General features: G+C 43.6%; 1 protein-coding gene across 1 annotated transcript in view; it reads right to left on the reverse strand.

Annotated features, from left to right (window-relative positions):
• The window catches only part of PTPRS (protein tyrosine phosphatase receptor type S), a 301,225-nt gene that overhangs the window by 191,586 nt on the left and 87,638 nt on the right, over window positions 1-22,001 (reverse strand). The window contains exons 3-4 of the mRNA XM_070744606.1: window positions 7,039-7,184; window positions 4,198-4,339 (exon numbers count right to left, since the gene is read on the reverse strand). Of these exons, the coding sequence (XP_070600707.1) occupies window positions 4,198-4,339; window positions 7,039-7,184 (288 nt within the window). The remainder of the gene's footprint in view (window positions 1-4,197; window positions 4,340-7,038; window positions 7,185-22,001) is intronic.

The following is a 22,001-nucleotide window of genomic DNA, read 5'->3' on the forward strand; positions in this document are numbered from 1 at the left end:
CCCTTCCCCTCCTTTTCTTTTCAACCTCCGTCTCTTCTCCTGCATCAATATCTACCTGTTTAAGGAAACACCTGCTTCCCTGAGCCTTTGGGTCCAGGCAGAGCACACCTGTTGGGTTGGATTTTGCCTTTTGCAATGGCGCCTGGCTGTTTTGTTATCATTATTTCGTTGATTGTTACATTGACGTACAGCCTGTGTAACTGTTGGTCGGGCTGTTTCTCTTTGGCAGTGATAGAAACATAGAAGATTGACGGCAGAAAAAGACCTCCTGGTCCATCTAGTCTGCCCTTATACTATTTCCTGTATTTTATTTTAGGATGGATCTATGTTTATCCCAGGCATGTTTAAATTTAGTTACTGTGGATTTATCAACCATATCTGCTGGAAGTTTGTTCCAAGCATCTACTACTCTTTCAGTAAAATAATATTTTTTCATGTTACTTCTGATCTTTCCCCCAACTGACCTCAGATGGTGCCCCCTTGTTCATAATAATAATAATAATAATAATAATAATAATAATAATAATAATAAGTGAAATACGAAGATCTAAAAATTAGTGAAATTAGTGAAATTAGTGAAATACAAAGATCTAAAAATCGAGCTGCAACGACTCTTCTAAAAGCCAGTGAAAGTGGTCCCAATGGTACTTGGCACGCTGGACGCAGTATCAAAGGATCTCAGCAGACATTTGAAAACCTTTGGAATTGACAAAATCTCCATCTGTCAATTGCAAAAGGCAACTTTACTGGGATCGGCAATAATTCGCCGCTACATCACGCAGTCCTAGGTGCTTGGGAAGCGCCCGACTGGTGATGAAATACAAAATCCAGCATAGTGATCTCGTTTGCTGTGTTGTACTGACATAATAATAATAATAATAATAATAATAATAATAATAATAATTTATTAGATTTGTATGCTACCCCTCTCTGCAGACTCGGGGCGGCCCACAACATAATAAAACAATGTACAATGTGACAAATCTAATGTTTAAAAGAAAACACATTAAAACCCAACATTTTAAAACCATGCAACACAAGCATACCATACATAAAACTATATAAGCCTGGGGGAGATGTCTCAATTCCCCCATGCCTGGCGATATAGGTGAGTCTTAAGCAATTTACGAAAGAAAAAGAGGGTGGGGGCAGTTCTAATCTCTGGAGGGGGAGTTGGTTCCAGAGGGCCGGGGCCGCCACAGAGAAGGCTGTTCCCCTGGGGCCCGCCAGACGACACTGTTTAGTCGATGGGACCAGGAGAAGGCCAACTCTGTGGGACCTTATTGGTCGCTGGGATTCGTGCGGCAGAAGATTGTCCCGGAGGTATTCTGGTCCGATGCCATGAAGGGCTTTATAGGTCATTACCAACACTTTGAATTGTGACCGGAAACTTATCGGCAGCCAATGCAGGCCGTGGAGTGTTGGAGAGACGTGGGCGAACCTAGGTAACCCCACAATAGCTCTCGCGCCACATTCTGCACGATCTTGGGTTCAGTGATGGTGAATCTTCTTTCCTCGGGTGCTGAAAGAGCGTGTGCATGTGCTATTGCACAGGCACGAGTGTCCACACCCATAATTCAATGCCTGGGGAGAGCGAAAACAGCTTTCCCCACCCCCTGGAGGCCTCTGGAGGCCAGAAATGGCCTGTTTTCCAATTTCTGGTGGGCCCAGTAGCCTCGTCTATTGCCCTCCCCCATCACCGCCATGGAGCCCGGGGAGAGTAAAAACGCCCTTCCCCATCTCCCTGGAGGCTCTCTGGAAACCAAAAACACCCTCTCAGAGCCTCTGTTTGAGCCAAAAATCAGCTGGCTGGCACACACACATGAGCACTGGAGCTGAGCTAGGGCAACGGCACCCGTGCCATAGGTTCACCCTCACTGCTCTATGGAATGGGCAGAGGGAAGGACCTCGAGCAACAGGAAGAAGAACTGGCCTTAGGGAGTGTTCTATTCTGGGCCCATGCAGATTGAAAACAAAGCAGGAATCCACTCGCTGAACCTTTTTATCATCCAAGTCTTTATTTATCTGACCTCCAAAGTCCCTTCCAGCCCTAGAAATCTATGATCTTCAAGTCTCTTCCATCCATAGGTGTCTATGATTATCTGGCCTCCAAGGTCCCTTCTAACTCTAGAGATCTATGATTATCTGATCTCCAAGATCCCTTCCAGCCCTAGAAATCTATGATCTTCAAGTCTCTTCCATCCATAGGTGTCTATGATTATCTAGCCTCCAAGGTCCCTTCCAACTCTAGAGATCTATGATTATCTGATCTCCAAGTTCCCTTCTAGCCCTAGAATTATGTTTCTATGACCTCCAAGGTCATCTAGATCTATAATTATCTGACCTCCAAGGTCCCTTCCAGCCCTAGAAATCTATGATCTCCAAGGTCTCTTCCATCCATAGGAGTCTATGATTATCTGGCCTCCAAGATCCCTTCTAACCCTAGAATTATGTTTCTATGACCTCCAAGGTCATCTATATCTATAATTATCTGACCTCCAAGGTCCCTTCCAGCCCTAGAAATCTATGATCTCCAAGGTCTCTTCCATCCATAGGAGTCTATGATTATCTGGCCTCCAAGGTCCCTTCCAACTCTAGAGATCTATGATTATCTGATCTCCAAGTTCACTTCTAGCCCTAGAATTATGTTTCTATGACCTCCAAGGTCATCTAGGTCTATAATTATCTGACCTCCAAGGTCCCTTCCAGCCGTAGAAATCTATGATCTCCAAGGTCCCTTCTATCCATAGGAGTCTATGATTATGTGACCTCCAAGGTCCCTTCTAATGCTAGAAATCTATGATCTCCAAGGTCCCATCCATCCATAGGAGTCTATGATTATCTGACCTCCAAGGTCCCTTCCAGCCCTAGAAATCTATGATCTCCAAGGTCCCTTCCATCCATGGGAGTCTATGATTATCTGACCTCCAAGGTCCCTTCCAACTCTAGAGATCTATGGTTCTACTACCTTCAAGGTCCCATCCAATCTTAAGCGTCTATGATTTTATTACTTTCAAAGTCCCTTCCAGCTTTGGGATATCTTAAAAGTGGCCAAGCTGGAGAAACACGCCAGTAAATGCAGACACCCCTTGTTGTATCTTGGTTAGTGTCCAATGGCAGCAATTCAGCATAGTGCAAATTTACTATCCTATCTTCCCCCCCAGATCAGAAAAGAGGAGAAGCGTGGGTCATAATGGCAAGGGATAAGGGATGAAGTAGATTTCAAACACAGACAATGAAATGCAATCCATGAGTTGCAAACCTATCAACATTTTCTCTGATGTGAACCCACAGCTAGTTTTGCACAGACACAAAGAGGACATCTTCACACCCATCCTGATTATGCGGGCTTTAAATAGCAGCTCCACCGAGCCTGATAATTTGCATTTTGATGTAATTTCAGATTCAGAAGGAACCTCCAAAGCGGGGGCCTCCAACCTTGGCAACGTTAGGACTTGTGGACTTCAACTCCCAGAGATCCTCAGGGAGCTTTGCTGGCTGAGGAACTCTGGGAGTTGAAGTCCACAAGTCCTAACGTTGCCAAGGTTGGAGACCCCTGTTCCAAACGGCAACCGCCAGGCACATTCAAGACGTACAGTGATACCTTGTCTTACAAACTTAATTGGTTCCGGGACGAGGTTCTTAAGGTGAAAGGTTTGTAAGACGAAACAATGTTTCCCATAGGAATCAATGGAAAAGCGATTAATGTGTGCAAGCCCAAAATTCACCCCTTTTGCCAGCCGAAGTGCCCGTTTTTGCGCTGCTAGGATTCCCCTGAGGCTCCCCTCTATGGGAAACTCCACCTCCGGTCCTCTGTGTTTTTGCGATGCTGCGATTTCACTGAGGCTCCCCTCGCTGGGAAACCCCACCTCCAGACTTCCATTGCCAGCAAAGCACCCATTGTTTGCGCTGCAGGGATTCCCCTGCAGCATCACAAAAACTGGAAGTCCGGAGGTGGGGTTTCCCATGGAGGGGAGCCTCAGGAGAATCCCAGTAGCGCAAAAACGGGTGCTTCGCTGGCAACAGAAGTCCGGAGGCGGGGCATCCCAGCGGCGGCGGTGGGTTTGTAAGGTGAAAATAGTTTGTAAGAAGAGGCAAAAAAATCTTAAACCTCAGGTTTGTATCTCGAAAAGTTTGTATGACGAGGCGTTTGTAAGATGAGGTATCACTGTATTTCTTTGCTTTTTTTGGTTTTACCTCTCAGAACAGTCAGCTTGGCGTTGACCGTGATCTCCGCCACCGAATTCTGGGCCACGCATTCATAAATGTTTTCATCTCGGGGCGTCCGGAGGGGTTGTATCCTCAAGACCGCTCCAGCGCCTTCGTCAAATTCAATGGTCTGGATCGGAGAGAAAGCGAGGAAAGAAATTAATTCCATTCAATGAATTTATTTAGTTCGTTAGTTCAGTGTTTTTCAACCAGTGTGCCGTGGCACACTAGTGTGCCGCGAGACAGGGTCAGGTGTGCCGCGAAGCTCAGAGAGAGAAAGAAAACAAGAGAAAGAAAAAAAGAGAGAGAAAGAAAGAAAGAGCAAGAGAGAGAGAAAGAAAACGAGAGAAAGCAAGCAAGAGAGAGAAAGAAAGAAAGAGAGAGAAAGAGAACAAGAGAGAAAGAAAGCAAGAGAGAGCAAGAGAAAGAAAGAAAGAAAGAGAGAGAGAGGGAGGTAAGGTGGGAGAGAGAAAGACATAGAGGGAGGTAGAGAGGTAGAGAGAAAGAGCAAAAAAGAGGAAAGAAGGAAGAGAGAAAGAAATGGATGGAGAGAGAAAAAAAGAGGGAGAGAAAGAGGGAGAGAGAAATAGAGCGAAAGGAAGAGAGAATTTTTTTGTCCAAACTTTTTTTAGCCACTCCCCTTTTTAACTTGTGGTGTTCTTAAAATTAATTTAATATTGGATTTGTCTTGTATTGCTGTTGCTGTGAGCCGCCCCGAGTCTGCGGAGAGGGGCGGCATACAAATCTGATTAAACTAAACTAAACTAAACTCAATGTGCCCCATGGTTTTGTAAATGTAAAAAATGTGCCGTGGCTCAAAAAAGGTTGAAAATCACTGCGTTAGTTAGTTTGACTTCTATGCCGCCCAATCCCGAAGGACTCGGGGATTTAAATTTAAATTTACAGTGGGACCTCTACTTAAGGACTTAATTCGTTCCGTGACCAGGTTCTTAAGTAGAAACGTTCTTAAGTAGAAGCAATTTTCCCCATAGGAATCAATGTAAAAGCAAATAATGTGTGCAGACCCATTGGGAAAGAAATTAAAGCTCGGAATTTGGGTGGGAGGAGGAGGAGGAAGAAGAGGAGGAGGAGGACAGTCGCTGCCGAAGGAAGAAGGTGGGGTGAGGGGAATAAAAAGAATCCAAAACTTTAAGGCTTAAAAAAAAAAGAGGGACTCTGAGGCAGCGAGGAGGAGCGAGGCTGCCTCCCATACACTGCCTCCCATACAATGGCTGCTGCTGCTGCTGCCTGCTTCCTCTTCCTTCCCATGCTGAAGGGCTCCCCTCTCCTCTCGCTCACTCACTTTGTAGCCAGCACCTTTCCTTCGCTGTAGTGACTCCTTGGCTGCCCAGAATGAAGGGAGCATTTTTTTTCTCTGGGTACTGGCAGAGGTTTATTCCCTGTCTGTTGTGGTTAGCTCTGGCCCTGCTCCTGCCCCAAGGACTGTGGATGTGGGGGAGACATCCACATGCTGCAGGCCTGTTTTGCCCCCGGTGGAATCTGCTGATGAAGGCTCTTCTGACCAAGAAGACATGAGTGACAGGGAGGAGGAGAGTGGGGCAGACAGCTCAGAAGGAGATCAATTATCTAGCTCCTCCTTGGATTCAGAACAAGAGTTAATGATACAGCCACGCATGAGGAGAGCGATGCATAGGCAGCAACAACTGAGAGATTGTTATCCAAGAAAATGAGGCCACCTGTGGTTGGGTGGGGCTGTGGTGATTAGTGAGGCTGCTATAAATAGCAGCCTGTGGGTTTGGCCATTGTGGAGGATTATCTGATCTTTGTGTTTCGTGACTGCTTTACTGACTTTGACCTTTTTGTGTGCTGATTTTTCCCCGCTTTGAAACTAAACCAGAGCAAAGTGTGTTTCACTTTGTGAAAGAAGGACTGTGAATGGCCTCACAGCTGCAAGCTAAGTATCACAGAACTGATAAGGGACTTGTACAAATTACCAGTTTGTTTGGAGACAAGTGCTCTTTGCTATACCAAAAGAGGGCTTGGTTTAAGTGGATTTTCATTATAAAGAACATTGTTTTGAATTTTCAAAAGTGTGTGTGTCTGAAATTTGTACCTGTGCATTTTTGGGATGAGTCTACCAGAGAGCCCGACAGAACAATGTCCAAGCGCCCAGAGAAAGGAAAATGCTTCATTCGCTCAGGACTGCCAAAGCCTCCTTAAGCACCACCGAAAGGCTCCTCTGGCAGCCCAGAAAAGCCCAAGATGGCCGGGATTAAAGGGGGAATGGCAGGAAACTGGCCAGGCCTTCATTCCACTCTCAAATTTCCTGGGAAATTTTTCCGGGCTCGGATTCTTAAGTACAAAATGGTTCTTAAGAAGAGGCAAAAAAATCTTGAACACCCAGTTCTTATCTAGAAAGGTTCTTAAGTAGAGGCGTTCTTGGGTAGAGGTACCACTGTAATTTAATTTATTAAATTTATAAGCTGCCCAACTCCTTTCCGACTGTGGGCGGTGTACAACAAATAAAAACAATATAAATAACAGTAAAAATCCCCAGAAATAATAACCAGCATTCAACAAACATTCTTTTCTTCTTGGACAGAACGAGATGGTCTTACTCAATGGCCCCCAGACTTGCTGGCAGAGCCATGTTTTCACGGCCTTCCGGAAGGCTAGGAGGGTGGGGCTGGTCTCTGCAGGAAGTTGGTTCCAGAGAGCCGGAGCCACCACAGAGAAGGCCTTCCACCGCAGGCCAACCAATCGACCAAAAAGGTTAGCCATCCTCGATGTAGCGTCTTCTGCTTGAGCAGGGGGGTTGGACTAGAAGACCTCTAAAGGCCCTTTCCAATGCTATTACTCTGTTCTTACCTCAAAACGTTGCGAGTTCACTTTCTTTCCCTTCTTGTTCCAGGTGACACGGGGTCTGGGGTCTCCCGTGGCTTGGCAGACGAAGGACGCCACGCCTCCTGACACCCCGATCTGGTCCACGGGGTGTTTGATGAACTGGGGGGGACCTGTGGCCATGGGGTGGGGGTGGGAGGAGAGAAAAAACAACAACATAGACTTTAGATAAGTTAGAAACATAGAAACATAGAAGATTGACGGCAGAAAAAGACCTCGTGGTCTGCCCTTATACTATTTCCTGTACAGTATTTTATCTTAGGATGGATCTATGTTTATCCCAGGAATGTTTCAATTCAGTTACTGTGGATTTACCACCCATGTCTGCTGGAAGTTTTTTCCAAGCATCTACTACTCTTTCAGTAAAATAATATTTTCTCATGTTGCTTCTGACCTTTCCCCCAACTAAGTTCAGATTGTGCCCCCTTGTTCTTGTGTTCACTTTCCTATTAAAAACACTTCCCTCCTGGACCTTATTTAACCCTTTAACATATTTAAATGTTTCGATCATGTCCCCCCTTTCCTTTCTGTCCTCCAGACTATACAGATGGAGTTCATGAAGTCTTTCCTGATACGTTTTATGCTTAAGACTTTCCACCATTCTTGTAGCCCGTCTTTGGACACGTTCAATTTTGTCAATATCTTTTTGTAGGTGAGGTCTCCAGAACTGAACACAGTATTCCAAATGTGGTCTCACCAGCACTCTATACAGCAGGATCACAATCTCCCTCTTCCTGCTTGTTATACCTCTAGCTATGCAGCCAAGCATTCTACTCGCTTTCCCTACCGCCTGATCGCACAAGTTGAGGGATTGGTTAGCAGAGTCCCTCCATGTCATTTATTTATTTATCCATTCATTTGGGTAATGTAGTCCTTTCTCACCAGTTCCTAAAATGATTCCATGCCTATTTGCAGGCTGATTCAGGTGGCCTGAAAGCATGGATAAAACTCCAATTGGCTTCAGTGGCTCTCAAAAAGAGTACTAAGAGCACATCAAAACAACAACTGTGTGATTTGCTTAACAACCACAAAGATTCACTTAACCAATTACAATAAAGATTCACTTAACAAACTACAATAATTACAATAATTCACTTAACCAATTACAATTCTACAGAGGAATCATTGAGTCTGTCATCTGCACCTCTGTAACTGTCTGGTTTGGTTCTGCAACCCAACAGAATCGACACAGACTTCAGAGGAGAATCAGAACTGCAGAAAAAACAATTGCTGCCAACCTGCCTTCCATTGAGGACCTCTATACTGCACAAGTCAAAAAGAGGCTGTGAAAATATTGACTGACCCCTTGCATCCTGGACACAAACTATTTCAACTCCTACCCTCAAAACGCCGCTACAGAGCACTGCACACCAAGACAACTAGACACAAGAACAGTTTTTTCCCAAACACCATCACTCTGCTAAACAAACAATTCCCTCAATATTGTCAATTTACTAAGTCTGCACTACTATTACTACTAGTTTTTTCTCATCGTTCCTATCACCCATTTTCTCCCACTTAGCACTGTATGATTGCAATTTGTTGCTTGCATCCTTTTTATTAATATTGATTGTTTCCTGATTTCTTATTTGACTCCTATGACAATCATTAAGTGTTGCAACACATGATTCTTGACAAATGTATCTTTTCTTTTATGTATACTGAGAGCATTGTCCAATCACACTTGGCCAATAAACTCTTCTCTTCTCTCTTCACTTTTTTATTTATGTTTTATTATTATTATTATTATTATTATTATTATTATTATTATTATTAATTAGATTTGTATGCCGCCCCTCTCTGCAGACTCGGGGTGGCTCACAACAGTGATAAAAAACAATACATGGTAACATATCTAATATTTAAAAACTAAAAATAACAATTTTACATTAAAAAGTCTAAAAAACCCCAATATATAAAAACATACACACAATCATATCATACACAAAAACTACATAGGCAAGGGGGAGATGTCTCAGTTCCCCCATGCCTGACGGCAGAGGTGGGTTTTAAGGAGTTTACGAAAGGCAAGGAGGGTGGGGGCAATCCTAATCTCTGGGGGGGAGCTGGTTCCAGAGGGTCGGAGCCACCACAGAGAAGGCTCTTCCCCTGGGTCCCACCAGCCGACATTGTTTAGTCGACGGGACTCGGAGAAGGCCAACTCTGTGGGACCTAACCGGCCGCTGGGATTCGTGCGGCAGAAGGCGGTCTCTATTCTGTAATTCTATTTATTCTATTCTTGACAAGTGTATATTTTCTTTTATGTACACTGTGAGCATGTGCACTAAAGACGAATTCCGTGTGTGTCCAATCACACTTGGCCAATAAAAAATTCTATCTATCTATCTATTCTGTAAAGATTGCAATATCAGTCTTCCTTAATAAGTGCCTTGGCTGGTCGTAGAAAATTCTGCTACCAATTGTGACGGATCAAGTAAATCAAGGACTAAGGTTTTATCACCTGGTGGTCTCCCTTTCAAAGTCTTGAACTTGCTTAGGTTTCTTAAAGAAAGCAAGGCAAGGTCTCGTGGCTGCTCCGAGGTGCCTCAGCTGACCTCTCCTCCCGCTTTCTGAAGCAAAATATGTCTCAGCTATGGCTTAATAAATCTTCTAAAAATAAATGCGAATGTTAGATTAGGAACCGCAACCTGTAATAACAGCCAGCGCCTTAATCACACTTCCCCCACAATATCGTTTGTGAGAATAGAACTGTCTATGTGGCACGCTGAAGAGCGTCCGTCACGACACACCGAGTCACAGATGGTCCAAATGTTTCTCCAGAACCTGTAGAGATTCTCAGTCATTCAGGTCATGGTTATCCCATTTATATGCCACCCCAGGTCCCCGGAGAGGGGCTGCATATACAAACATACAAGATTGATGGCAGGAAAAGACCTCATGGTCCATCTAGTCTGCCCTGATACTATTTCCTGTATTTTATCTTAGGATGGATCTATGTTTATCCCAGGCATGTTTACGTTCAGTTCCTGTGGATTGACCAACCACATCTGCTGGAAGTTTGTTCCAAGCATCTACTACTCTCCCAGTCAAATAATATTTTCTCACGTTGCTTCTGATCTTTCCCCCAACTAACCTCAGATTGTGTCTCCTTGTTCTTGTCTTCACTTTCCTATTAAAAAGATTTCCCTCCTGAATCTTTTTTAATCCTTTAACACATTTAAATGTTTCTATCTATTCTTTCTTTCTTTCTTTCTTTCTTTCTATCTATCTATCTATCTATCTATCTATCTATCTATCTATCTTTCTGTCTATCTATCTGTCTGTCTGTCTATCTATCTATCACATATTTTTGCTCATAATGAAAAGGAAGGGAGACTAGTAGTGATCTATTTCAAGCTTATTTTGCTCTCATCAGCTAGCCATACCCTTACCGCGATTTGAACCTGGGTGGGTCTGCCTGTATGGCAGTAGTTTTAATCTCTAGACCACAGATAATCCTTATATTTTTTTTGAACCCTGAAATAAGCGCTTGGCCTTATTGCCAAGCAGTCAAAAGCCCGATTGGACTTATTGGACTTATGTTGTGAGCCACCCCAAGTCCTCAGAGAGGGGCAGCATAGAAATCAAATAAATAAATACATACATAGGGGAGGTCTTATTTGAGGGGAAACAATGTGAGTGCGCGAACGTGTGTGTGTGTATACATTATATAATATATGTATCTATATATCTCTCTCTATCTATCTATCTATCTATCTATCTATCTAATATGTATGTATATGTATGTATGTGTGTGTTTATGTGTGTGTACATAGATTGACAGAGGTAGGTAGGTAGGTAGGTAGGTAGATAGATAGTTGATAGATGGAAACAGATAAAAAGATAGATAGATAGATAGATAGATAGATAGATAGATAGATAGATAAGAGAGGTAGTTAAGATAGATAGAAAGATAGTTGATAGATAGATAGAAAGATAGATAGATTAGATAGATAGATAGTTGATAGATAGCAAGATAGATAAAAAGAAAGAAAGATAGATAGATAGAAAGAAAGAAGGATGGATGGATGAATGGATAGATAGATTGATAGATAGTTGATAGAGAGATAGAAAGATAGATAAAAGAAAGAAAGAAATAAGGATGGATAGATAGATAGATAGTAGATAGATAGATAGATAGATAGATAGATAGATAGATAGATAGATAGATAGATAGATAGATAGATAGATAGATAGATAGATAGATATGAATGAAGAGGCAATAGCCATCACGATTTCTGGAACCTTTAACATTTTTTTTAAACTACTAAAAATTATTAACCTTTCGTCAGTCCTCTATTGACTTTGTCAGAGTATTAAAAATCTCCATTGAAGAAATACTTGCTTTTATATACTGTAATGCCGCTCAATTTATATATGTTCTTTACCTGCCTCCAACAAGCCCATTTGCTGGTTTCAGCCTCTGTCAAAGAATTTATTCATAATGTGCTCCAGCTGCCTCCTGCCTCAGTTTCTTTCTCCCTCTCCAGCCCCTGCCACCCCTGATATTTTGGCTTTTAAAAAAACCACACACACACTGCTGAAGATACATATTTTTTCTCCCCCTGGCTGCAAGATCTCCAGAGAGCCATTTAAAATTTCCCTTCTGGATGTTATTTAAAGGCGTCCAATGGCCTGTTTCTTACTATGTCATTTGGGGAGGGGGAAGGACTGGGAGTGCATGGAGAAAGATGGGCCGATGGGTCCCCCCCTCACGTCTGCTAGGACCCCTTCTGGCACCCCCCAGAGTGTTCTGGCCCTCACCCCAAATTTAACCACGTGAAACTGAATGCAAAGATTTGACACGTACTTTTCCAAGGTGCTTTTCCAAAAGGCAACTGACAAAGAATAGAATAGAATAGAATAGAATAGGATAGGATAGGGAATAAGATAGGGAATGGGGAGTGGAATGAAATGAAATAGAAAATAGAGTAGAGTAGAGTGCCTTCCGTCCCCTGTCCTATAGTCTCTCCTATATCTCGTATTTCTTCTCTACTACATCCTCTATAACCTTCATTGTATATTATTGTGTACTGGACAAAATAAATAAATAAATAATAAATAAATAAATAAGAGTAGAGTAGAGTAGAATAGAATAGAACGGAATATTGGAATGAAGAGTAGAGTAGAGTGGACTAGAGTAGATTAGACTAGACTAGACAAGAGTAAATAGAATAAAAGAGAATAAGAATAGGAACAGGAATAAGAATAGGAATAGAATAGAATTCTTTATTGGCCAATTGTGATTGGACACACAAGGAATTTGTCTTGGTGCAAATGCTCTCAGTGTACATAAAAGAAAATATACACACAAGGAATTTGTCTTGGTGTACATGCTCTCAGTGTACATAAAAGAAAATATACACACAAGGAATTTGTCTTGGTGCAAATGCTCTCAGTGTACATAAAAGAAAATATACACACAAGGAATTTGTCTTGGTGTACATGCTCTCAGTGTACATAACAGAAAATATACATTTGTCAAGAATAGAAGAATAGATTAGATAGAATAGAACAGAGTAGAGTAGAGTAGAATAGAATAGAATTTTATTGGCCAAGTGTGATTGGACACAAGGAATTTGTCTTGTTGCATAGGCTCTCAGTGTACATAAAGGAAAATATACATTTGTCAAGAACAGAAGAATAGAATAGAATAGAATTCTTTATTGGCCAAGTGTGATTGGACCCACAAGGAATTTGTCTTTGGTGCAGATGCTCTCGGTGTACATAAAAGAAAAGAGACATTTGTCAAGAATCAATTGAGATACAGCACAATGATTGTCATAGGGGTCAAATAAGCAATCAGGGAACAATCAATATCAATAAAAATCTTAAGGATATAAGCAACAAGTTAGCACTACGAACAGTATATAAGTCTATTATAAATATAAGTATATATATGTATATGTATATATACACAAGTATATAAGCTATTCCTAAAACCTCCAGTGTTGGAGCATTTAAGATCAACTGAGAAGTCAAATGGACACCGGGAAGGATTGGCAGCAGTGGCGGTGGTGGGTTAGACTAGAAGACCTCCAAGGTCCCTTGCAGCTCTATGATTCTGAGGGGACAACTGCAAGCCACGTCTCTATGGTTTCCAAGGGGATCTCTATGGCTGAGGCCCCGTTAACTGAGTTGGCCTCCAGGGAAATATTGTATTCCGAGGTCAGAGTGAGAATATGCTATTACTGGAACTTTGTAATTAAATCACCGGAGCTCCTGACCAAGGAAAACGAGATGCTGGGGACACATTTCAGGAGACAAAAGGGCAGAGATTTCCTCCCACAGACTCCTGGAAGGAATCCAATTGCCCCCAATACACAAAAACACACACATACACAACGGCCTTTGCAGAAAGAGTAACAAGTCTAATCTCGACCCTTGCAAACCCAGCCCTACTGGTGGATCAGCAACCTTGCTATAGTCCTCAAGTTACAACCAGAATGTATGTCACTAAGTGCGCTGGCTCATTGGCGCATACACATCCCTAGTGTAAGGAGTCTTCTTAAGGCTTCGAAGTCTGAAACCAGTAAATTCCAGCCCAATGGCTATGAAAATGAAGCCAACATAGGTAGGTAGGTAGATAGGCAGGAATGAAGGAAGGAAGGAAAGAAGGAAGGAAGGAAGGAAGGAAGGAAAAAGAGGGAGGGAGGGAGGAAAGTAGAGGAAGGAAGGAGAAGAAAGGAAGAAAAAAGAGAAGGAAGACAGGAAAGAAAAGGGGAAGGAAGGAAGAAGAGAGAAAGGAAGAAAAAGGGAGACAAGGAAGGCAGGGAGGAAGTAAAAACAGGGAGAAGACAGGAAGGAAAAAGAGGGAGGGAGGGAGGAAAGAAGAGGAAGAAAGGAAGAGAAGGAAGAAAAAAGAGAGAAGGAAGACAGGAAAGAAAAAGGGAAGGAAGGAAGGAAAGAGGAAGAGAGAAAGGAAGCCAGGAAAGGAAAAGGGAAACAAGGAAGGAAGGAGAAAGAGGGAGAAGACAGGAAGGAAAAAGAGGGAGGGAGGGAGGAAAGAAGAGGAAGAAAGGAAGGAAGACAAAAGGGAGAAGGAAGACAGGAAAGAAGGAAGAAGAGAGAAAGGAAGACAGGAAAGAAAAAGGGAAGGAGGGAAGGAAGAAGAGAGAAAGGAAGACAGGAAAGAAAAAGGGAAGGAAAGAAGGAAGAAGAGAGAAAGAAAGGAAGACAGGAAAGAAAAAGGGAAGGAAGGAAGGAAGGACAAATGAAAAATGGGGAAAGGCCCCAAATTTCTGGGGCTAAGCAAGGTGGCTGTTGATAATGTCCTTAGACTGGGTTCAGCTTGAAAGAACAGCCTTTCTAGTCCTCATTGTGTGCTCCGAGGCATAAAATCAAGGTTTCCGCAGCAAACGGCGAGATCGCATTGGTTCCCTTCCATCCTTGCAGGCCACCCGTTGTAGTTTTCCGTACCCCGTGAGCCTCTCGCCTCCTTCCCTTAACCCAGGCCAAAAAGAGAGAGAGAGAGAATAAAGGGGCAAATTCCAACCGTTTGGGCCCAGCCAAATTTGCAAGGGGAGCTTTTCTGCCGCCCGGCTGTTTCTCGAGAGGCCGAGGGAGGCTGGTGGTGGGTGGGAAGAAGGGGCCGATTCATTCCACCACGTCCCCCTCTGGAAACGGCCACAAGCCTCCCGGGCTATTCAGGGCCCCTCCGAACAGGCCCCTCATTGTCTCCAAGGGTTTTTTCCATGCGCTCTCAGCTCCCGCAGGCGACAGATGCCCGCGCCCAGCTTGAAAGAATAAATTGTTTGCCGTGCCCGCCAGCGCTTCTTTTGCAGACGGGAGGGGAAGCTTCGGTCCAGCGCTTTGTCCGGCTCCCGTTAGGGCAGAGCAGTTGGGAGGGGCAGAAACCGCGAGGCAGCCCGAGATGCGCCCGGCCTTCTCTCCTCGGTTGGCGATGCCTTCGCTGGCCAGACAGAAGCCACTTTTATTTTTTTATTTTGTTTTATTTCGTTTTCCCAAGGGCCCTCGCCCGTCTTGCTGGGTCTGCATTGCTGTTTTCAGAAAATAGCATTTTGCTTTTGCTGAAGGAAGTTGGGAAGGATTTGCTCTTCTCCCTTTTCTCTCTTCCTTTCTTCCCTTCTCATTCTCTCTCCTTCCTTCATTTCCTTTTTTCCTTTCTGTCTTCCCTTCTTTTTTTCCTTTCTTCCTCTTCTTTCCTTCCTGTGCCCCTCTTCTCCCTCCCTCCCTCCTCCTTTTTCCTTCCTGTCTTCTCCATTTTCCTTCCTTCCTTCCTCTCTTTTTCCTTCCTGTCTTTTCCCTTTGCCCTCCCTCTCTTCCTTTTTCCTCCCTCCCTCCCCCTCTCCCCCTCCCTTTTCTTCCTTCCTGTCCCTCTCTTCTTTCTTCCTCTTTTTCCTTCCTGTCTTCTCCCATTTCCTTCCTTCCTCTCTCTCTCTTTTCCTTCCTGTCTTTTCCCTTTTCCGTCCCTTCCTCCCTTTTTCTTTCCTTCCTTCCTTACCTCTTATTTTTCTTCCTTTTTTCCTTCCCCACTCTTTTTTCTTCCTTCCTGTCCTCTTCTCCTTCCTTCCTTCTTTCCTTCCTTCCTGTCCCTCTCTTCTTCCTTCCTTCCTTGCTGTCCTCCTCTTCCTCCCTCCCTCCCTCCCTAGACACATTCCTTGTGTGTCCAATCACACTTGGCCAATAAAGAATTCTATTCTATTCCATTCCATTCAATTCTCCCTCTTTTTCCTCCCTCCCTCTTTAGCTAACCATCCATTAAGATTCTGCCCCGTGACTCTGATGGGTCAAAATCCATAAGAAGAAGGAAGAACTCAAAGGAACACAGAATGTTTGCAGAAAAACCATATTTTTCCTGCTAACTGTTGCACCCACCTACCTTCCCTTGGGCCAAAAGCTCGGTTTCCAGGCACTCTTAACCCACCCACCCCCTCGGGTTTCTGGGTCCCTATTCCTTACTCCTTTCCGCTGACCGGCCACCTTCCCTCAAAAAGATCCAAAGCAGGGGAGTGAATCCTCTCCTCCTGCCTCTATCGGGTCAATTAAAAGCCGGCTAAAGATGATGATAATAATAATAATAATAATAATAATAATAATAATAATAATAATAATTTATTAGATTTGTATGCTGCCCCTCTCTGAAACCCTGGAATTAGCTGAAACTGATTGTTTATGATCATAAACGGAGAGGGGCGGCATGCAAATCTAATAAATAAATAAACACACAATACACATAAGGACCATACTCGTACAAATAACTAACTAAAAAAAGAGAGAGATAAAAATAAAAACAACAACAGGATGAAGAACCAGAAACGTGGCATAGAATACTGTACAACCACCTTAAAAATCTTAACTCTAGGTTGCACACCAACGAAAGTCAACTAGATAGTTGACATAGATGTTCCCTTTCCTTTAAAAAATAATAATAATCAAATACAGTGATACCTTGTCTTACAAACTTAATTGGTTCCGGGACGAGGTTCTTAAGGTGAAAAGTTTGGAAGACGAAACAATGTTTCCCATAGGAATCAATGGAAAAGCGATTAATGCGTGCAAGCCCAAAATTCACCCTTTTTGCCAGCCGAAGCGCCCGTTTTTGCACTGCTGGGATTCCCCTGAGGCTCCCCTCCATGGGAAACCCCACCTCCAGACTTCTGTGTTTTTGTGATGCTGCAGGGGAATCCCAGCAGCGCAAAAACGGGTGCTTCATTGGCAACGGAAGTCCGGAGGTGGGGTTTCCCAGTGAAGGGAGCATCAGTGAAATCGCAGCATCACAAAAACACTGAAGTCCTCGAAACTCCACCTCCAGACCTCTGTGTTTTTTGTGATGCTGTGATTTCACTGAGGCTCCCTTCACTGGGAAACCCCACCTCCGGACTTCCGTTGCCAGCGAAGCACCCATTTTTTGCGCTGCTGGGATTCCCCTGCTGGGATTCCCCTGCAGCATCACAAAAACACAGAAGTCCGGAGGTGGGGTTTCCCATGAAGGGGAGCCTCAGAGGAATCCCAGCAGTGCAAAAATGGGTGCTTCGCTGACAACGGAAGTCCGCAGGTGGGGCATCCCAGTGGCGGCGGTGGGTTTGTAAGGTGAAAATAGTTTGTAAGAAGAGGCAAAAAAATCTTAAGCCCCGGGTTTGTATCTTGAAAAGTTTGTATGACGAGGTATCACTGTAGATGCACATGCTCTTAAACACTTGTAAGCATATCTGGAATAAACTGAGCTTTAATCTGCAAACAGTGACAACATAAATGAGGAAAAACTACTTAAGTGCTATCTAAAATGATGATTTCTCCTAGCACTTACGCTATCTGCAAATGTGAATTATTCATACGTCCGTTCATTTTTCTTTTCTTTCTCTCTATTTTTCTTTCCTTTCCTCCTATTTTCTCCTTTGGCTGTATATTGTAGTTGTTTTTAATGTACATATTTCATAAAGATTATTTTTTAACAAAAGATAAATAAAAGCCACCCATTATTTCAATGAACTCAATCTGTATAGTCTGGAGGACAGAAGAGAAAGGGGAGGGACCTGATCGAAAATTTAAGTATGTCAAAGGGTTAAATAAGGTCCAGGAGGGAAGTGTTTTTAATAGGAAAGTGAACACAAGAACAAGGGGACACAATCTGAAGTTAGTTGGGGGAAAGATCAAAGGCAACGTGAGAAAATATTATTTTACTGAAAGAGTAGTAGATGCTTGGAACAAACTTCCAGCAGACGTGGTTGATAAAACCACAGTAACTGAATCATGCCTGGGATAAACATAGATCCATCCTAAGATAAAATACAGGAAATAGTATAAGGGCAGACTAGATGGACCAGGAGGTCTTTTTCTGCTGTCAATCTTCTATGTTTCTATGTTTCTAAAGCCTCTCAGGTTGATCTGCCTCCGACAGCTCAGTCTTCAGGCCCTAAAAACTTTCTGGAGTTTTTTCCCTTCCATCCTTCGCCTTTCGCGCATGCGTTTAAGATTCCCACACAAACACCTCTGGTCTCTTTTTGTCTCCTTGTAGGAGGAAAAAGAGTCGTGTTAAATTCAGGTCGCCCCCCCCCCCAAAAAACAACGGAGGAGGAGGCTCTTAGCACCTTTTCCCAATGAAGCGCTTTTGACAAAAAAGCAGATTATTTTTTTCCCCTTTCTCCACGTTAGTTCACGAGAACACAACCGCCAGCCAAAAATCTGTTTCGCTTGGCCATCTGCCTGCAGAATCCTCCTTGGCTTACGACCGGCGGATGTTTGAAACGACAACGGTGCTAAAAATATATATAACAACCACGGGTCCAGTGGTGCAGTGTTTTTCAACCAGTGTGCCGCGGCACACTAGTGTGCCGCGAGACATGATCAGGTGTGCCGCGAAGCTCAGAGAGAGAAAGAGAGAGAGGGAGAGAAAGCAAGAGAGAAAGCAAGGGAGAAAGCAAGAGAGAAAGCAAGAGAGAGAAAGAAAGCACAAGAGAAAGAAAGCAAGAGAGAGAGAAAGGAAGAAAGAGAGAAAGAAAGCAAGAGAGAGAGAGAAAGCAAGAGAGAGAGAAAGAAAGAGAGAAAGAAAGCAAGCGAGAGAAAGCAAGCGAGAGAGAAAGAAAGCAAGAGAGAGAGAGAGAAAGAAAGAGAGAGAGAAAGAAAGAAAGAGAGAAAGAAAGCAAGGGAGAGAAAGCAAGTGAGAGAGAAAGAAAGCAAGAGAGAGAGAGAGAAAGAGAGGGAGGGAAGGAGAGAGAGAAAGACATAGAGGGAGGTAGGGAGGGAGAGAAAGAGAGCAAAAAAGAGAGGAAGGAAGGAAGAGAAAGAAAGAGGGATGGAGAGAGAGAGAAAGAAAGAGGAAGGAAGGAAGGGAGAGAAAGAGGGAGGGAGATAGAAATAAAGCAAAAGGGAGGAAGAGAGAGAGAGAGAATTTTTTTGTCCAAACTTTTTTTAGCCCCCCCCCCCCACTGCTCAATGTGTCCCAGGGTTTCGTAAATGTAAAAAATTGGGCCGTGGCTCAAAAAAGGTTGAAAATCACTGCAGTGGTGGTCTGCACCCGGAAGGGGCCAAAAGGATGAAAATGGCTTTTTAAAAAATCAGAGGCCTTCAAACATGGCACCTTTTAAGACCTTGTGGACTTCATAGCTGGCTGGAGAATTCTGGGAGTTGAAGTCCACTGGTCTTAAAAGTTGCCATGTCTGAAGGCCTCTAATTTTTTTAAAAAGACCCCTGCTTTAAATCAATAGAGCAAATGATTTCTTAATGATAACTTTATTTACATATATTTAACTAATATTTGACTTTGGTTATATTGTATGTATTATTTACTGTGGTAAGCCGCCCTGAGTCCCATTGGGACTGGGCGGCATAGAAATCAAATTAATTAAAATTAAATTAAATTAATAACCCTCCCAGCCCGGGAGGTGTCTCCCCTCACCCTCTTCGAACTACAATTCCCACAAACCTCAGCCGGTGATTTGATTCTAAATTTAACAACAACAACAACAACAACAACAGAGTTGGAGGGGACCTTGGAGGTCTTCTTGTCCAACCCCCTGCTTGGGCAGGAAGCCCTATACTACTTGAGACAAATGTTTATCCAACATCTTCTTAAAAGCTTCCAGTGTTGGAGCGTTCACAATTTCTGGTGGCAAGGTGTTCCACTGATGAATTATCCTTATTTAGTTTGCTTCTTGTTCTGCCCTCAGGTGCTTTGAAGGAGCTTGAACAGGTTGGCTTTAATCTCTGGCTAAAATAAAGGGGCCCGTTCTGGAAATTTAAAAATAAAAAAAGCTTTAAACCCTCCCCCAATTTTCCAACTTGGGGACTTCTAAGGAAGAAGAAAGAGATTTTTACGTAAAAAGTGGGCTTGGCAGACTCTTAAGAGGTGGCTTCCATTATTCGTAACAGTCCTAACCAGCGACAGCCATCCTCAGCTACCCTGTTTCCGAACTAGGAAAAAAAAAACCCAGGCCCTCCAGCAACTGAGATTTCTTTTACAACTTCAAAGGGTAATAAATTATTCCAACAGCAGCTCGTGTGGTTCTTTCTCTCCTTATCTTTCTCTAGCTTCCCTCACACACACACCCCGGTCCGCATTTTTCCTTTTGAGGGTTTGAGAATTGGCTCCAAAATATTTTATTTGCAAAGATGTATGCTTGCATGCTTTCCTTCCTTCCTTCCCTCTGTCCCTCCATCATCCCCCGTCCTCTTCTGCCACCCTTCTCCTCCATCCTTCTCCTTCCTTCCTCCCTCCCTCTTCTCCTTTCTTTCTTCTTCCCCTTGTCCTCTCTCCCTCCTTTCCTTCTGACCCACCCTTCATCTATCCATCCATCTCACTCACTCCTCTTATTTCTTTCTCTCAATCCTCTTCTCCTTGTTTTCTTCCCCTTCTCTTATCTTCCTCCTTCCTTCCTTTCTTCCCACCCAACCTCCATCTAACTGCCTCCCTCTTCCTCTACCCTTCTCCTCCCTTCCTTTCTTCTTCCCCTTTCCCTCTCTCCTTCCCTTCTGACCCTCCCTCCATCTATCCATCCATCCATCTCTCCTCCCTCCCTCCCCGCTCCTCTCCTTCTTTCCCTCGACCCTCTTCTTCTCTTTTCCTTTTTTTCTTCACCTTATCTTCCTCCTTCCTTCCTTCCACCTAACCTTACTCCTCTCCCCTCCCTCCTCCTCTATCCTCTCCTTCCCTCCATCTTCTTCTCTTCTCCTTGCTTTCTTCCTCCCTCTCCTCCCTCCATATATTCATCCGTCATTTATCACCCATCATTTTTCCTCCCTCCATATATTCACCCATCATTTATCCTCCTCTCCTCTCTCCCCTCTTCCTCCCTCTTCTCTTCTTACTCTTTTTCTTCTTCCCCTCTTCTCTTCCTTTCTTCCCATCCTCCATCCAACCATACATCCATTCTCCTCTCTGCTCTCTTCCTCCCTCCTCCTCCTTTTTTCTTCCTTCCTTCCTTGTCTGTCCGTCCGTTTATCCATCTTTTCTTTCACTTTCTTTTCCTTCCTTCCTTCCCTGTCCGTCTGTCCGTCCGTCCATCCATCCATCTTTCCTTTCACTTTCTTTTCCTTCCTTCCTTCCTTCCTTGTCTGTCCATCCGTCCATCCATCCATCTATCTTTCCTTTCACGTTCTTTTCCTTCTTTTCCTTCCTTCCTTCCTTTTTTTAAACAATTAATCAGTGGAACTACTTGCCTCCAGAAGTTGTGGGTGGTCCATTGCTGAGTGTCCATCACTCAAGAAGAGATTGGATATAGGGTTTTCTGCTTGAGCAAGGGGTTGGACTATCAGACCCCCTTCCAACTCTGTGTTCCAGTTAACATCCAGATTTAAATCAAGAGTCCACGCCAAGGGATTCCTCAAAGTTCCAATTTATTCCTGGAGCCCTCCTGGCACCTCCATCAGGGAACCCAATTCTGATCTTCCCTTTGGATGTTTTAAATATTATTATTTTTCTCCAGAAAGGATGCTTTGTGGCTCCCTCATAAAAATGACCAAGTTCCCATAAACATCAGGCCTCCTACAGATATTTGGTAAATTGGTGGCTGGGGAATTCTGGGATGCGTCTTGAAGGTAGCCAAGATTGAGTGATCCTGTCACTGGGGAAAATCTATGAGCTATTATGCAGTCGCCAAGAAACAAGACCAACTTGTTCGAAGATAATAAACAATCAATATTATTATAGGTCATCTGTTTGAGCAGCGGGTTGGACTAGAAGAGTATTTCCCAACCTTGGCAACTTGAAGATATTTGGACTTCAACTCCCAGAATTCCCCAGCTAGCGAATGCTGGCTGGGGAATTCTGGGAGTTGAAGTCCAAATATCTTCAAGTTGCCAAGGTTGGGAAACACTGGACTAGAAGACCTCTGAGGTCCCTTCAATTGTGAAAAAAGTGAGGTTCTACATTTAGGCAAGAAAAAACAAAAGTCACAGGTACAGTATATGTGGTACCTTGCTCAACAGTATTAACTGCTAGAGGGATCTTGGAGTCCTAGTGGACAACCATT

The sequence above is a fragment of the Erythrolamprus reginae genome, chromosome 1 (genome assembly GCF_031021105.1).
Source record: "Erythrolamprus reginae isolate rEryReg1 chromosome 1, rEryReg1.hap1, whole genome shotgun sequence".
Lineage (NCBI taxonomy): Eukaryota > Metazoa > Chordata > Lepidosauria > Squamata > Dipsadidae > Erythrolamprus > Erythrolamprus reginae.